Raw genomic sequence first — 17586 nt, 5'->3', positions numbered from 1 at the left:
AATAGCACAGTCTGTCATACTTATTGCCTAACACACATAAGAATTTGTTATAAACTCACTTGCTTTTTTTTTTTTTTTTTTTGGTAATCTACTTTACTTTCTATTCATTAAGAATAAGCTTCACCCCCGAGTCTGCCTTCACTGAATTTCAAATAAGAGACTTGTTAAATTTTACACTGTGGAGATACATTTGGTGTTTTTCACGATCGAATCAGCCACATTGATGGTAATGTACAGAAGGGGCTTCACGCAGTGTTAGAGCTGGAAGGAGTCTTAGAAATCAGGTGATTCCACAAGCCTGCCTTTTGGTTTCAAATTATAAAACGAACTAGATTTTCTTGGTTAAAAAACCCAATTGGTATAGAAAACTATAAGATCAAAGGTGAAAAACCTGGGTTCTCCTCACCCCACTGTCCCCCACCCCCTCCCCCCGTTTTTTGGGGGGGTTAATCCTCACAAGAATTTTTTTTCCATTGATTTTTAGAGAGACAGAGACAGAGAGAGACATCGATTGGTTGCCTCCCGCACTCACCCCGACCAGGGCCAGGGATCGAACCTGCAACTCAGGTACGTGCCCTTGACCAGGAATCGAATCTGAGATCCTTCTGTGCTCGGGCCCACGCTTCCCACCACTGAGCCACACCGGCCAGGGCGAGAGGTAACGATCGATAGAGATTCCTCAAGCTCCCTTCTAGAAATCTGCGTGTAATGAAATTAAAAATGCGATGTTTACTTTTTAAAGATAAATGCAACAATACCTCTCCACATTGGCTCGTTCCATTTAATACATCTTGGATGTTCCATTCCCTTTTATCTCCCTCCCGCGTTGGATAGGTATTTCTCTCGTTTCCACTCACGGGCTCTTTAGAGAAAACAGATACATTTACTGACACACAGAAGAGACCTGAGTTGGGGAACATTTTTGGTAAACAAGCAACTTGACCCAGTCCACCTCCTCCACCTGCCTGAGGTATGAGCTTCTTAAAGACTCAGTTTAACCAGCTGGGAGAGAGGGGCCCTGCTCCCCAAGACCTGCAGGGAGAGGGAGACAGAATCTGCTCAGAGAGCTGGCCCCCTGCTGGGCTCCTGCTGGGCTCCTGCCAGCCGGGACGGCTGTGACGTCACAGGGACATTGAAAACAGGCTTGAAAGATGACATCATCGGGGCTGGAGCACGGCTGGTGTGGCTCAGTGCTTGAGCGTCAACCCATGAACCAGGTTCTATTGGGGGTCAGGGCACATGCCCGGGTTGCTGCAGGCTCCATCCTCAGTAGGGGGCCTGCAGGAGGCAGCCAATCAGTGACTCTCTCATCATGGATGTTTCTATCTCTCTCTCCCTTCCTCTCTCTCAAATCAATAAAGACATATTTTAAAAAACAATGACAGACACTGGAAATGCTCAAGGCTGGTGGCGAGGGCAGGGTGGAGGGGGCTCCTGCTGCGGAGACTCACTGGGCAGGTAGGTGGCCGCCCTCCCGGGTACACCTGGGGTCTCCGCAGAGGTCGATGCCTGGCATTGTGAGGGAGGGACCCCTGGGCTGGCGCTGTCCTTTCCCAGGGTCTTCAGCCCCACGAAAGGGCTCGGAGAAACAGTGCTCCCCACGCCCTTTGATCTGGGCGGTTACAGCGAGCCCTCCAGTAAACGTTGCACCGCAAAGTCCACATTCCAGGATGGTGGCCCCCCCCAGGAGAACATCCCTGTGAGCCTCAGGGCACAGTTCTAGTGGCCAGGATCACATCCAAGATGCTCCCGGGGCGCGCGGCCCCCACCACCTCAAAGCCGTGCATCTGCAGCAGGCGCTGGTACTCGCCCAGGCTGCGCTCCTGGCCCAGCGCCTGCACCAGCGTGTTCAGCGACTCCATCAGGCCCCACCGCTCCGAGCGCTTCTCGTCTAGGAACGTTTCCGCCACCAGGAGGCCGTCACCTGCGAGCACAAGAGCAGCCGCTGGGGTCCCGCCCAGGAACAGAGGGAAGGGGAGCCCGGAGGACGCCAGCTGTGATGGGGATGGGAGGTCAGAGTTATGGGGTACACGCTGCAGACGGTGCCCCGTCAGGCTGGGGAACCAGAGAGGGAGACGGAGTAAAAGACCAGGGCTCCTCTGAGGGAATTCACTGGGTAGGAAACAGGTGAGGAATTCTGATTGTAGGGAGGAGCCTCCATGACCCCATCAGGGGGCAGGTGACGGGAACCTGAGCCCCAGCTGCCTGGAGCTCAGGTTAGCACCAGGAGTTAGCACCAGTCCTGCCAGCTACAGGAGAGATCGATGATTCGTGGGGAGTCCGTCTGTGAGCTGTATGGCCCTGGCCAGCATGGTTCAGTGGTTAGAGCATCAGCCCCGAGCCCTGAAGGGTCCAGGGTTCGATTCTCCATCTGGGGCATGTACCTGGTTTGCAGGTTCCATCCCCAGCTCCAGTAGAGAGCATGCAGGAGACAACCGATCGATGATTCTCTCTCTCACATCGATGTTTCCCTCCCTCCCTCTAAAAATAAATGGAAAAAATATCCTCAGGTGAGGGTTAACAAAAAAGAAAGAAAGAAGAAAAATGCCTTTTATGTTTTTAAAAAAGAAACTACACAGTCTCACCTGGTTTGCAGCTGTCCGAGATCTGGCTCAGCAGCTTGTGCACCTTGTCCTCTGGCCAGTGGTGGAGAACTCTGGAAAGAATGTAGAGGTCGGCCGCTGGGAGGCTGTCTTTGAAAAAGTCACCTGGTTTAAAAACAAAATATAATCATTCCGCTAGGTATACAAGAACCTGACAGAAATGGGGAGGCACCACCCTCTGAATTGAAATGGAAGGGGGGCTTACTTGTAGTGGGGTATGTCCCCCCAAAAGACGTGTACAGAACCTTATTTGGAAATAGGATCTTTGTAGATGTGATTAAGGGAAGGACCTGAGATGAGGTCGTCCTGGGTCAGGGGGGCCCAACATCCAAGGACGGGGTCCTTGTAAGAGACAGAAGAGGAGACACACACAGAGGAGAAGCCACATGGAGACTGAGGCAGAGACGGGAGGGAGGCAACTACCAGCTCCACGGACCCCTGGAGCCCCAGGAGCTGCAAGAGGCAGGAAGGACCCTCCCTGGATCCTCCAGAGGGAGCTCGGCCCTGGGACCCCTGGATCTCAGACGTCTGGTCTCCAGGATGGAGAGAGGATGAATGTCTGTTGTTTTAAGGCATCCACTCTGCATAGTTTGTTTTTACAGCCATACAAAACCAACACTGAGAAAAACTATTTGAAAGAGTTACATTGTTGCCCTTTTGTAGCAAATGTCATATTGTTACTATGCCATTGTTTCCTTGTTGTGGTTCCTGAAATGATACATTGTAACAACTTCACACAGTGTTGACGCATTTTATCAGGTGTTACAAGTCATGTAGACAGGATTTAAAGTCTACAGGAGGGCCCAGCCAGAGTGGCTCAGTGGTTGAGCATCGACCTGTAATCCAGGAGATGGCGGTTAGAGTCTGGGTCAGAGCGCACGCCCGGGTTGCAGGCTCGATCGCCAGAAGGGGGCGTGCAGGAGGCAGCCAATCAGTGACTCTCATCACTGATGTTTCTATCTCTCGCTCCGTCTCCTTTCCTCTCTCTGAAGTCAATAAAATATATTTTAAAAAATAAAATAGAGTCTACAGGAGGATATGCGTAGGTTACATGCAACCTCTAGGCTATTTTATATGAGGGACATGAGGATTGAGGATTTTGGTACTGGAGGGGGGTCCTGGTACCAATCCCATGTGGACACCAAGGGACGGCTGTACAGACGGAGGTGAACACACTACACGCATACATAGAGACACAAGTAGCATGCACACACACCTGCAGACACACAGAGACAGACACACCTGCACATGCACAGAGACATGCTCAGTGTCAGAGGTCAGCCAAGTGCTGAGCAAGGGTGGAAACACAGGAGCCCTCACCTGGCACGAAGCGGACCTGCTGTGTCTGTGGTCCGTCGCTTTGAAAACACGTGACATCCTTGATGACTTCTGGGAGGTCAAACACAGTCACCTTCAGACCCGGGTACTCCCTGGCGAGCTCGTGGGCGAGGACACCTGTGCAGCCTGTGGGGGAGGGTGGATGCAAACACAGACTTGATCACCTGACCCTCCTGGCCCTTGGGAATCCTTGAGTGAGCCTCCAAAGTTCGACCTCGGCAAAACCAAACAATGTTCTAGGACACGGGTTGAGGCCAGCGCTGGGAGATAAAGCCAGCCGGTGGTGCAAGTGGCTGCTGCCTAACATGGGCCTTGGGGCCTTCCAAAGTCAATACCACACAAGCCAGTAAGTGAGCAGATGAGCAGGGGTGGTGGGCACAGTCTCACGGGGAAATCCTTAGGGCAGGGCTGTGGGGGACTGTAACCTTCCCTTCTCCTTTCGGCTGTGGGAATGCAGTCTCAATGGCTGGTGCCACAGCAGCCACTCTGGGCCACCGGGAGGAAGGGGGTGCAGAGAGGATGGGAAAATGCAAGGTGGCAGCTCAGGAGACCTCTTGGGATGCTGATCCCATTACCCACTGTGGGCAGACATCTGTTTCTCCTGAATCCTGTGTAAGGACTGGGTCAGGCTGGGGTGGATTGTAGGACATTGTCACACCTCATGAGATGGGGACAGAGGGCTCCCCGTTTCTGTCTCTGACTCGGTAGCCACTAGGAAGGGCTCCATCACCTCTCCAGAGGTCCTGGGCCATCCTCAGGACCTCCCGGCGGCTGGGAGTTTCTGCCCAAGTCCTCTCACCCACCCTGGCCAAGCCTGGGTCCTTGGGGATTTTGCAAAGACATAAACCCGTTTTGCAAGTCTTGTGAGCAGATCAGGCACCCGCGCTTCAATACAAGAAAAGAAGCACCGGTGCTGTTGGCACCTGAGTCCTGGTGGGGTGTACATACCGCCCAGGTCGCAGGCAGAGGTGAATCGAGACAGGTCAAAGGCCGTGGCCACCTGGTGAGCGGTCAGCTTGCCGATGCAGTGCATGGCCCCCATAAACTGCAGCTTACTGTCCTGGCTCTCGTAGAGGGAGCCCTAAACCAGAGCAGGGTCTGAGCAGACTTGCAGACGCCCAGGGGTCCTGCACCCAGGTGGGGGGAAGGGTGGGGGCAAGGCTCAGCAGGGCTCTAGGGAGGGCACCGAGGCAGGGAGGGGTCCAGCAAAGGCTGCAGGGGTTGGGGGTCATGTAGAGGGCAATTCCATCCAAATCTGCCCGGTAAGACACCTGAGTGTCGCCGAGGCCCGGGGCAGCATGTTGGTGAAGGCGAGGCTCTGGGGCACAGCCCGGATGGAGGGACGGGGCCTCCCCACCTCGTCAGCACCTCTGGGGGCTCAGAGCACCTTTGTTTTCATGCTCTGCCTCCCTCTGTCTGTCTGTGTCCCTCCCTCTCTCTCTGTCCCTCTCTGTGTCTCTGTCTGTGTGTCTCTGTCCCTCTGTCTGTCTGCCTCTCTCTGCCTCTGCCCCTCTCCCCCCAGATGACTTAAGCCCCACGCTCTGCCACCCCCGTTTTCATGTCACACACAGAACCTGACTGAGCGCCTCATGTGTGCTCTGCCCTCAGCAAACCTGGGGAGCAGCTGTGCCCCTCGTGAAGCCCCCCCATACGGCCCTGCACACCCAGGCCTACACCCCAATAGGGCCCCACAGGACACACAGCCGTCTTGCATGTCAACCCCACGTGAGTCTCTCTGCACAGACGGGACCAGGGGAGAGACGGTGCAGGAGGTGCTTGGAGACTGTGGGCTCCTCCTGTTCAGCATCGTTACTCAGAAGAGAAACGGTTCGTTCTGTGCAACCCACTGGACCTGGGGGAATTCTCTTCTCCGGCCCTGGACTCCCTGAAACACCTGGACGCGGATCAGCCAGCACCCCATGCCGCTTCCGGCGTCCCCCCCCACTGGCCATCCTGGGGAAAGAAACGTCCTCAGCTGGGCTACCGGAAACAGGTCGTCCACCGTCTTCCCCAGGACCCTGGGGTGCTGGTTGGTCCCCTCCCGGATGGCCGACTCCAGGTGGGTGAAGAGTTTCCAGGCGCGGTCGTTCTCGTACATGATAAAGCCGTGGAGGGAGTACTCGCAGTCCGACAGCAGGTACAGGCTGGCCGCCTCCGAGTTACTGTAACCTGAAAAGACAGGGGAGGTCCTGGTGGCGACGCCCACACTCAGCTCACCCGGCCCCAGGGAGCCGCGACCGAGCTTCATGGAGAGGTGAGCGCAAACACTGTCCGCCTGCCCTGGCCAGCGTGGCTCAGTGGTTAGAGCATCGGCCCGCACACCAAAGGGTCACGGGTTTAATTACCGGTCAAGGGCACACACCCGGGTTGCAGGTTCGATCCCTGGCCGCGGTTGGGGCGTGTGTGGGAGGCAACCAATGCATGTGTCTCTCACATCAATGTCTCTCTCTCCCTCCCTCCCTCCCTTTCACTCTCTCTAAAAATCAATAGAAAAAATATACTCAGGTGAAGATTAACAAAAAAAATAAAGAATAAAAAATAAAGTTTGCAGCCTACAAGCTTCAGATGAGCCAGTCCCACAAAGGCCCCATAATTACATAGTCAATTCTTTCCAACAGATGTAGTCTATGCCCCACCGGTTGTGATTCTCTGGAGAGGCCTGACGCCTAAGGGGCCCATCCTCTCTCCGCACACCTGACATCCAGGCAGACTGTCCCTGCACCCGCCCCCGATCCCTCCCAGGACACTCCCACCTACAGAAGCCAAGGCATATAATCAATCTTGAGGATTGAGGTGACGGACACTGAGACCTGTGTGTGTCAACAGAGGACCCCACCCAACGCCAGTCATCAGATGGAGGGAACAGCTCGGTGTTCATTTCAACGACGAGATGATCTTACTCTTGAGACCAGGGCTCTTCTGAAGAGCAGCCGTGCCCCATGCAGAAGGGGAGGGACTGCTGACAGGGCTCAGGTGCGATATTGGCCAGAATGACTCAGAAGGCAGGTCCGGGGGCCAGTGATTAATGGTCTGCAGCTTGGAGCCTTCTCTGAGTTCAGTCATTGTTTTTGGTGGAGGAGAAGATTTAAATGATGTGGCTCAGAGGAAGGTCTGCTTTCTATGCTCCGAATCATGAGGCTACATTTGACTGCCTCTGGTGTGAAGGGCAGATTTTGGGACCTCCACTACCAGTACCCCGCTCTCCTCATATAACAGAAACCAAGCTGCCTCTATGGTCCTGGGAGCCCCCCTGCTCTTTCAACTTTCTCAGGGAACATCTACAATACCCCTGCTTGGAGACCATGCTCAAGAGTTGTGTTCCATTCAACAAACACATCATCCATCCATCCATCCATCCATCCATCCATCCATCCATCCAACCAACTATCCATCCATCCAACCAACTATCCATCCAATCATCCATCCAACCATCCATCCATCCATCCATCCATCCATCCATCCATCCATCCATCCATCCATCCATCCATCCATCCAATCATTCATCCAACCATCCAATCATCCATTCATCCATACATCCATCCAATCATCCATCCATCCATCCATCCATCCATCCATCCATCCATCCAACTAACCAACTATCCATCCATCCATCCATCCATCCATCCATCCATCCATCCAACCAACCAACTATCCATCCATCCATCCATCCATCCATCCATCCATCCATCCAACTATCCACCCAATCATCCATCCATCCATGCATCCACCCATCCATCCAATCATCCATCCAACCATCCAATCATCCATCCATCCATCCATCCATCCATCCATCCATCCATCCAACCAACCAACTATCCATCCATCCATCCATCCATCCATCCATCCATCCATCCATCCATCCATCCAACCATCTATCCATTCATCTATCCATCCATCCATCCATCCATCCATCCATCCATCCATCCATTTATCTCATCTGTCACCTCCCATCTACCTATCCATCCACCCGTTTTTACCTACCTATCTATCCATCTCTTCATCCATCTATCCACACCTTCAACTATCCTTCCATCCATCCATCTGTCCATCCATCCATTCTTTCATCCATGCATCCATCTGCTTACTTATCTATCTCTCCATCCATCTATTGATATCTTCCATCACCTACCATTTATCTGTTTATTTAACTATCTATGTATCTATCATCTCTGTCTGTTATCAGTATCTATCCACCCACCTATCTATGATCTACTCACTTGTCCATCTCATCTGTCTATCTAAATAAACAAATGTCTATGTTGTGCATCCATATAAATGTCCTATTAATTCTGTATCTCTGGAGAACCCTAATACAGACCCCATGAGACCAGAGCCCATAAGAAGCCATTCTGCTAATACACACGTGCAAACACACACACACACACACACACACACACACACACACACACACACCTGTTTCCTTTCTTCCATCTGTCCCCTGTGTCTTACCCTCTGAGGAACAGTCACGCTTCCAAGGGCAGAGGGTCAGCCGATCAGGTCCTCCCTGCCTTGGCTCGGATGTCACCCTCACTCAGTGACCTCCTTCCGCCTGCTGAGATTCTCAACAAAACACCTGCAAGTCCCCTCACCTCTCTGTGTCTTCTCCAGCAACTCCAGGGCCACACAGATGTCCAGCAGCCGTCTGGTTCCGCACTCAGAGGCGTCAATTTTCCCAGCAATATCCACAGCGCTCAGGGGGCCTTCGTCTCGTAATAAATCAAACACTTTCATCTTGCAAGCTGTGAACAGAGCCTGTCCATGAAACACAGGTACAATCAGACTTAGTATGCGACTTACCAAGTACCTTTCATTCCCTCAGAAAACCTGGGCCCGCGACTCCGCCCTCTGCTGGTCCCATAAGTCCCTCTATGTCTTTTTAAAAAATTATTAATATGTTTTTATTGATTTCAGAGAGAGGAAGAGAAAGAAATAGAAACATCATTGATGAGAGAGTCATTGATCAGCTGCCTCCTGCTCGCCCCCTACTGGGGATCGAGGCTGTAACCCCGGCATAGGCGCTGATGGGGAATCGAACCACAGTCTCCTGGATCACAGGTTAATGCTCAACCGCTGAGCCACACCTGCCGGGCTCCCTGTCTGTCTTGAGCCTTTTAGTAATGGCAGATAATCAGCCCCCAAAAGACAGGCTGACCCTCAGAACCTGCAAACGGGACCTTATTTGGAAATAGGTTCTTTGCAGATGGGATGAAGGGAAGGATCTGAGATGCAGTTGTCCTGGGTCAGGGGGTGCCCTACGCCCAAGGGCAGAGTCCTTGTAAGAGACAGAAGAGGAGGCACAGACACAGAGGAGAAGCCACGTGGAGACAGAGGCAGAGACGGGAGGGAGGCGGCCACCAGCCCGGGGACGCCTGGAGCCCCAGGAGCTGGAAGAGGCAGGAAGGACCCTCCCTGGAGCCTCTGGAGGGAGCCTGGCCCTGGGACCCCTGGATCTCAGACGCCTGGTCTCCAGGATGGAGAGGAGATAAACGTCTGATGTTTAAGCCCCCAGTTTGTCGTCATTTGTCACGGCCGCCCCAGGACTCTCGTGGACGTACCTTGGATGCTTTGAAACCTTCTGTCAATTCCAGAAGGGCTGTGGGGGGCAGGCTCTTCACCATCCTCTTAGGATCTGCGCCCTCTGAGCTGCGAGCCTGTGGCCAGTCCTTGGGTAGCTGTGCCCCGCCCGCCTGCGCCCCACCTGGGCCGTGGCCCTCCGCATCGCTCAGGTCTCCCAGGCTCCCAATCGTGTCCACGGCAGGGACGGAGCCCTGCCTGGCCCGCTGCAGGGCCTCGGGGTGTGGAGGGTGGTACAGCTCAGCCAGCTTCTTGCAAAAGTGGTTCAGGGGGAAGCCGACGACGTTGAGGAAATCTCCGTGGACGTATTCCACCAGCATCCCGCCCAGCGCCTGGATACCGTAGCCTCCGGCTTTGTCCCTGAGGGGGGGGTTGTGAGAGAGAGAAAAAAAAAAAACAGGAAAGAAGGTGGAAGATCAGAGGAGACAGTTGAGCCTGGCTGGCGTGGCTCAGCGGTTGAGAAATGACCTGGGATCCAGGAGATTGAGGTTCGATTCCCGGTCAGGGCACAGGCCTGGGTTTGGGGCTCAGTCCCCAGTCGGGGGCGTGCAGGAGGCAGCCGATCCATGACTCTCATCATTGATGTTTCTCTCTCTCTCCCTCTCCTTTCCTCTCCATAAAATCAATAAAGATATATGTATTTTTAAAAGGGGGATGGTTGACCGAGCCCAGCAAGCTGTCTCTAACCCTCCAACCCTCCAGCCCTCCAGCCGCGGGGCCTCCTGTCACAGAGTTACCTGCCCTTGGCTGGAATTGAACCCGGGACCCTGCAGTCCGCTGGCCAACGCTCTAACCACTGCGCCAAACTGGCCAGGGGCTCAGAGGCCTCTTTAAGGGGGTCTTGGGCCCAGGTCTTCTTCTCTGCTGAGACCTTTTATTTTATTTTTAATTCTCACTTGAGCATATTTTTTTCCATTGCTTTTCAGAGAGAGAGAGGAAGGGGGGGGAAGGGACAGGGAGAGGGAGACACATCTGTGTGAGAGACACACCAACTGGTTGCCTCCCCCGTGTCCCCCGACTGGGGCTGGGGAGCGAATCTGCAACCTGGGTGCATGCCCTTGACCGGGAATCGAACCGGAGGCCCTTCGGTGTGCAGGTGGATGCTGTAGCCACTGAGCAGCACCAGCCAGGGTGGCTGAGGCCTTTCTACGGAGGAAGAGGTGCCCTCGAAGGCCCCTCCTGCACTCTGACCCAGCGTCCAGGGCTGTTTGACCCTGGCCCCTGCCCCGCTCTGTCCCCCAGATTCGGGCCCATGACAAGGCAGGACCCTCCTGGGCTGTGGTGGCCTCCATGTGGCCGGCGCCCTGTGACAGAAAGCGGGTTGGAGCTACTGGGAGTGACATACAGAGCCTCAGCCGGGCACCCAGGGGTGCTGTGACTCGGTGCCTGTCACCCCCCCAAGCCGGGCCATGGCTCAGGTGGGTGGGACACGGGGGACACTCACATGGGCTCCCCGCTGTGGATGTATTCCCACAGGAGCTCCTCGGACAGCTGCGAGAACTTCACCAGCGTCTCCTCGTAGAATTCGGAGACCTCCATGTCCAGCTGGCCGTCTGCAAGGACAGAGGCCCCCAGGGAGGACGCGGGTCACCTCCACATCCCAGAGTCTGTGTCGCCCCGTTTGGGGGAGGCTCTGCCCCAACCGTGCGTGCAATTCAGATATAAATCATTCATGGGGGGGGGGGATAGGTTCAATTAATTTTTTAAAATATGTTTGGGTTTGTTTTTTTTATTACTATTGATTTCAGAGAGAGGAAGGGAGAGGGAGAGAGAGAGAAACATCCACGATGAGAGTCAGTGATCGGCTGCCTCCTGCATGAGCCCCGAATGGGCCCGGAGATTGAAACTGCAACCCAGGTACGTGCCCTTGACCAGGAATCGAACCTGAGACTCTTCAGCGCGCAGGCTGGCGCTCTAACCACTGAGCCACACCGGCCACGGCCTTCTGTGCATTTTTTAAGAACTTTCTGCCACCGTGGCATAAGTTATACACACCCATGAGGGCCCACACCCCCCCACCTTCCAGACCCAACGATGTCAAAGGAAGCGTCTCAGAGGCTTGTCGCAGACGGGCCTTTATAAGTGGTACCTGCCACGTGCCCGCCACGTGGACGTGGCACGTGGCTCTCAGAGGTAATGCCCCCGACATCCACATCGCCCAGACTTTCCCAGGCAGGATGGGAGGGAAGGGCTGTTGTGGGGGTGACGCCCGAGCTGCCCCCATGGGCCCTGATCACTGAGATCCCCCCGGGTCCCGCCCTGACCCCGTGGAAGGGGGGGTGCCGGCCGTGGTACCTTGGCTGGAGCAGTGGATGATGGTGACTCCGGTGAACACGCTGTGTTCTTTCCCATTCAGCCTGCAAGACACAACCGTGCACAGGATGTGTCTCAGGCCGGAGCCGAGGGAGACACAGGAACGGGGCGGCCCTGCGCCCTAGGGCTCAGGTCCTCACTTCCAGTCCACGTGGTGGCTTTCTCCCTCCTTGCCCCAGATACCCCGTCTCCAAGAAAACCCATCAAGAGAGACAGGTGCAGCCCTGGCCAGTTGGGCTCACTGGTTAGCGGAAGGGTCCCGGGTTCAATTCCTGGTCAAGGGCACATGCCTGGGTTGCAGGTTCGATCCCAGGGCCCAGTCGGAGGAACCAATCAATGTCTCTCTCTCTCTCCCTTCCACTCTCTCTGCAAAAGCAATGGAAAAAAATATCCTTGGGTGACGATTAACAGCAACAATAAGAGAGATGCAGGCGTGGGGTCATCGGTCTCAGCGTGGGAGGGACAGCCATAGGGTGTTGCTTACAGGACCCAATGTCCGGGTCACCGGGGAGCACATGGACCCAGACAGGAGCAGGGGGCCACGTACAGAGGACTCGGAAGGGGCAGCCCTCAGCTGGCTCTTCCTGAGGGTCTGTCTGCTATCCTGCGACCCAAGGGAGACCCAGGCCCTGGCTCCCTGCTGGGCTGTGGGAAAGCTGGTCAGAGCGGGGCGGCCATGGGGGGGACACCAGCCGAAAAGTATATGGAGGGGCCAGAGATGAAGCTCATGGACCCCGGCTTGTGCTCCACGTGGGGGAAATTAATACAGCTAAGTTCAAGGCGCTGGGTCCGTCCACGAGGACCTGAGCCCCTGCCCCCCATCCTGGGCTCTATCTGACGGAGGGGGGGCAGCTGGTCCCCGGGGACTCGGTCCATGCGGCACCCACCTGGACAGCATGGTGTACGCGTCCTGCTTGTCCACCGGCTTCTCCAGGATCAGCCTTCCAACCGTCTATAAGAGAAACCGGAGAGAGGTGGGTTTGTCCACCTGAGGGCCAGACCTCTAAAGGCTGACCGGCCCACTTTTTCACGCTTTTAAAATTCGAGGGGAGATTCGCATAAAGTAAAATTGGGCATTTTTATTTATTTATTTATTTTTATTTATTTTTTAATTCGGCATTTTTAAATGATCCAGTGGCATTTAGTACTTTTATCATCTCTCTCTTCTTCCAGAATATTCTCATCTCCCCCAAAACAGACCTGCCGTCGACTGATTTTTAGAGAGTGAAAGGACGGAAGGGAGAGAGGGGGAGAGAGAAAGAGAGAGAGACAGAGAGAAACATGGATGTGAGACAGATGCTCCGATGGGTCGCCTCTCGCACACGCCCCGGGGGGGTTGAACCTACAAGCCAGGTGCGCACCCTTGACGGGGAATCGACCCCGTGACCCCTCCGTGCGCCGGCCGACGTTCTAACCACCGAGCCGCGCCGGCCAGGGCTGTAGAGAATTTTTATAAGTCCGTTTGAGCCAAGCTGATGACATGCCGGGGAGCAAAATCTCAAATGCCCCCCCCCTTTCAGCCCCCAAGGACAATTTTGTAGTTTCTTTTATGCATTTGGAATTAAGGGGGGAAGCCAGGTAGGGATCGGGTTATAGGTTAAAGGAGTCACCTGCTGCCTTCAGGATGGTTACCCCTCCAGGGGCCTGAGGACACATTTCAAAGGTGTGTTAACCAAGGTGCACAGAAACAACGGATGGGGCTTGCTTGCTAAAGGCGGGTAAACTCTTCAGAAAGGAAGTTATAAGCCTGCAGCCTGACAACCCATCATGACCCGCCTAGTTAGGGGGCTGTGATCTGATCATCTGGGAGGTTACGTGTGGTCTGATTTAGGACAATGTCCCTTTTTCCTGAATGAGGGGGAACCCAAGACGCTCCAGGCACCTGCCCAGGCAGATCAGTTATGAGAATGAATTTATACAAAAGCTGAGGGCTTAGAAATGGGCCTGCCTGGCCGACGTGGCTCAGTGGTTGAGCGTCGACCCGTGAACCAAGAGGTCACCAGTTTGATTCCCAGTCAGGGCACATGCCCAGGTTGCAGGCTTAATCCCTGGTAGGGGGCGTGCAGAAGGCAGTCGATCAATGACTTTCTCTCATCATTGATGTTTCTCTCTCTCTCTCTCCTTTCCTGGGCCAATCCACTTAAAGCAGACACTCTATCTAGGACCCCATGAGCTAGTATGGAACCCTAGAGTTTGGTCACCCCAGGGCGAGGACAGGGAGGGAATAAGGGAGTCCGGAAGACGGTGGCATAGGTTAGTGGGTGAGTCGGTGGGTTTTTCTCCTGCATTGGTGAGCTGGGTGGTGAGGGACTAGGGGAGGAGAGTGGGGGCAAGGCCTGGACTGTTACCGTGAAGATAATCCTCACAATGGGAACATTAAAAAAATTCTTTTTAAATATGTCTTTATTGATTTCTGAGAGAGGAAAGGAGAGGGAGAGAGATTTAGAAACTTCAATGATGAGAGTCATTGATCAGTTGTCTCCTGCACGCCCCCTACAGGGGATCAAAACTGAAACCTGAGCATGTGCATTGACCGGGAATGGAACCAGTGACCTCTTGGTACACAGGACAATGCTCAGTTGCTGAGCCGGCCGGGCTGGGAACATTTTTAAAACCCAGAAACAAAAGCAACTATAAAATTGAGCATGTTCCCCTGGCCCAGTGTTGTTCAGTGGTTAGAGCGTCGGCCAGCCGATCAAAGGGTCCCAGGTTCGATTCCCGGTCTCAGGCACGTACCTCGGGTGCAGAGGCCAAGAATCTGACTCACCACGATAGTGTCGGCTCCGATGACGATGTCAGGGGCCCGTAGGTCTTTCTGCAAGAGATCCAAACCCAGGTTTAGAAACGATGCATGTCTGCGTTTTGATATACACCTGCGTTTTGACGCACGGGGAACAGCCTCCTGGGTGGGAAGCTAGACATACTTTGTAGAGCAACACCTGTGTGTGCTCTCGTGCTGAGCAAGGACAGGAGTGGGACCCTGAATGCTCACCCCAAATCTGTACACCACCTTGAACTTGGGCTACACTTAAATACTAACCTTCCACTGCTCCAAATCAACTCATCAATATTCATTCACTTATACCAGTACGTATAGCATTAACTACAATGCATTTATTACATTAATTGCAACAAAATATTATTATAACACATAGTGATAAGCTACATTAATTCTATATTGTGAAGGACACTATTAGTAATTATCATGGGATACTGCAGAGGAATACATAGTATTAAATTGCATTAATTCTATATGACACTGTTATATTAATTATAATAGGATATTGCATAGTAACACATAGTAATAGATAAGTTACACTAATTCTACATAACAATACTGTTATATTAATTCTAATGGCATATTACACAGTAACAAACTAATTCATAATCTATATTATATAAATGATACTATTAATTACAGTAGCATGTTATAAAGTAACAGGTGGTAATAGATAAGCTACATTCTTTACTGTAAATGATACTGTTGTATTAATTACAATGGTATATTACATAGTAACAATCTAATTCATAATCTATATTATAGAAATGATACTATTAATTACAATAGTATGTTACAAAGTAACACATGGTAATAGATAAGCTACATATTGTAAATGATACAGTTATATTAATTACAATAGCGTATTATATAGTAAAAAATAGACAAGCTATATTAATTCTTTATCATAAATGATACTGTTAATCATGATAGTATATTATATAGTAACAAAGTAATAGGTAAGCTATATTAATTCTTTATTGTCTATGATACTGTTATATTAATTACAATAGCATATTATATAGTAAAAAAGTAATAGAAAACCTTTAATTCTTTATCATAAATGATACTGTTAATTATGATAGTATTATATAGTAGTAAAGTAATAGATAAGCTATATTAATTCTTTATTGTATATGATATTGTTATATTAATTATAACAGTACATTACAAACTAGCAAAGTAACAGATAAGCTCTATCACATATATGTTACAGGAGTATAATTGTTTACTCCATGGCAACACTCAGCAATAAATAAGCTGCATTAACTGCACACTGTAAAAGGCATTTATTTTTTAAATTTCATTTTATTTAAATATGTTTTTATTGATTTTAGAGAGAGGTAGGGAGAAGAAGAAAGAGAGAGAAACATTGATGAGAGAGAAACATCAATAGGCTGACTCCTGCACACCCCCCACTGGGGATCCAGCCTGCAACACTGGGCACGTGCCCTGACCTGGAATCGAATTAGAGAACTTTTGGTTCACTGGACGAGACCCAACCGAGCCACACCGGCCAGTACAAAAGGGCATTTATTATAACACGTCTATTTAAGACCTGAGCCCGCCGTCCCTCCCCCGCAACAGCCAGAGACCCTGAGGTGGCAGAAGCAGAGCCCTTGCCTGGTGCATCCTCCGGGCCACATCCAGGGCCTTCTGCTTGGCCGTCTCCATGGCATAGGCGTACGGGGTGGCGAAAGAGCCTTTATCGAGCTTTTCTTTAAACCTGGAAGGAACCACCTCGAACCTGAGACCCTGCAAACAGAGAAGACGTCGTGTGGAGGGTTTGAGGAACGCAAGGACGTGGGTGGGACAGAGAACAGGGAAGGTTTACGGTAAAATGGGGCCTTTCCCATGCACGGTCCCTCTTTCCCGATGCCTGAAGTTTCATCTAGAGCCAACTCCTGGGCTGGCAGGGGCTGCTGGACCTGGAGGGGAGACTCTGCCCACGTCAACCACACAAAGGCCAGGGTGTGATATTGATTGAGGTGCTGGGCACACAGGTCAGAAGGGTGAAAGGGCTGCCAGTCAGCCCCTAAAGCTGGGTGACTCACCCCTCCAGGGGTGAAGCAACTGAAAACATACTTCCCACAAGAAATGGGGGGGAGGGGGATGTGTGAGGGGGAAATACAGCTTTTTTGGCTTTGCCCCCTAACAAGACATTCCCCTGCAGGAGGCTGGTCATGGAAACTGACCCACCAAAGCCGGCAATGGGGGCTTTGACCCCAGGGGGCAAACTGCCCATCCCCTTGGCAACCCTATAAGAGCACCCTGTGCACCTTGTACCTGGCTCTGTCCCTTCCCACCCTCCCCCACCAGCTGCAGGACAGAGGGAGCTGGGACACACAGAACCTGGCTGGGCCTGCAGCCCTGTACACCCCAGGCAAGCAGGTATTAGGACCCTGGACCACTAGACCTGGCCTGAGGTCATGCACCCTCCTGCCCCACCCCCAGCCTATAGACCTGGACCCCGATGGCTAGGATCTGGCCCCAGTCACAGGTCACTACAGCCTGAAGACCCCTGGACCTCATACCTTGTCACTAGACCCCAACCTGCTAAGCCCAGCCCCCAACCCCCAGGCCAGAGACCCCAGCCCCTCATTCCCATCACCAGGCTCCAGGGTCCCTGGGTACCCTGGTCACTAGGCTCCCCGGTCACTAGGCCTGAGCCAGAGATCCTGACCTCCCTTCTGGTCACCGGCCCTGGGGACACCAGGCCCCGACCGCCACCCCACCCAGGCGGGTGCCCGCCGCTCACCGCCCTGCTGAGGATCTCCTGGCGGCGCGGGGAGGCGCTGGCCAGCACCACGCGCTTGTGCTGCAGCTTCCGGATCACCGGGTACAGAACCATCGCGCCCCGAGCCCGGCCCTGCGCGCAGCGCGACCTGCTCCGGGCTCCCGAGCCCCGGACACCGCGCTCAGCCCCCGCCCAGGCCCCGAACGCAGCTCCGAGCCCGCAACGCACCGCTTTTCAACCGA

The 17586-nt window shown here is 53.1% G+C and overlaps 1 protein-coding gene across 2 annotated transcripts; it reads right to left on the bottom strand.

The window, feature by feature from the left end:
* Positions 1–89: 89 nt before the first annotated feature.
* Positions 90–17586, bottom strand: LOC308551151 (putative bifunctional dTTP/UTP pyrophosphatase/methyltransferase protein). Of its 2 annotated transcripts, XM_081125538.1 has the most exons (14): positions 17514–17586; positions 17366–17472; positions 16231–16362; positions 14596–14643; positions 12716–12780; positions 11811–11872; positions 10960–11068; positions 9497–9875; positions 8531–8693; positions 5926–6110; positions 4890–5022; positions 3924–4067; positions 2586–2708; positions 90–1924 (listed from the first exon to the last, which is right to left on the bottom strand). In XM_081125538.1, the coding sequence occupies exons 2-14, from the start codon at positions 17456–17458 to the stop codon at positions 1707–1709; spliced, it is 1854 nt and encodes a 617-aa protein (XP_080981664.1). In that variant the 5' UTR covers positions 17459–17472; positions 17514–17586; the 3' UTR covers positions 90–1706. The 2 variants fall into 2 exon arrangements, with proteins under 2 accessions (XP_080981664.1, XP_080981665.1); XM_081125539.1 differs by having other exon boundaries at positions 17366–17578.

Source organism: Miniopterus schreibersii, assembly GCF_964146895.1.
Source record: "Miniopterus schreibersii genome assembly, chromosome: X".
Lineage (NCBI taxonomy): Eukaryota > Metazoa > Chordata > Mammalia > Chiroptera > Miniopteridae > Miniopterus > Miniopterus schreibersii.
This window is presented reverse-complemented; position numbering and strand designations above follow the sequence as displayed.

Bases quoted from the DNA above. Each gene is read 5' to 3' on its own strand.
- LOC308551151 (XM_081125538.1), bottom strand. From the start codon at position 17,458: ATGGTTCTGTACCCGGTGATCCGGAAGCTGCAGCACAAGCGCGTGGTG. The intron at 14,644-16,230 runs GCAAGGGCTCTG...GATCTCTTGCAG, and splicing joins TGGCCCGGAGGATGCACCAG to AAAGACCTACGGGCCCCTGA. The intron at 5,023-5,925 runs GTAGCCCAGCTG...GCTCTGGTTTAG, and splicing joins CGGTGGACGACCTGTTTCCG to GGCTCCCTCTACGAGAGCCA.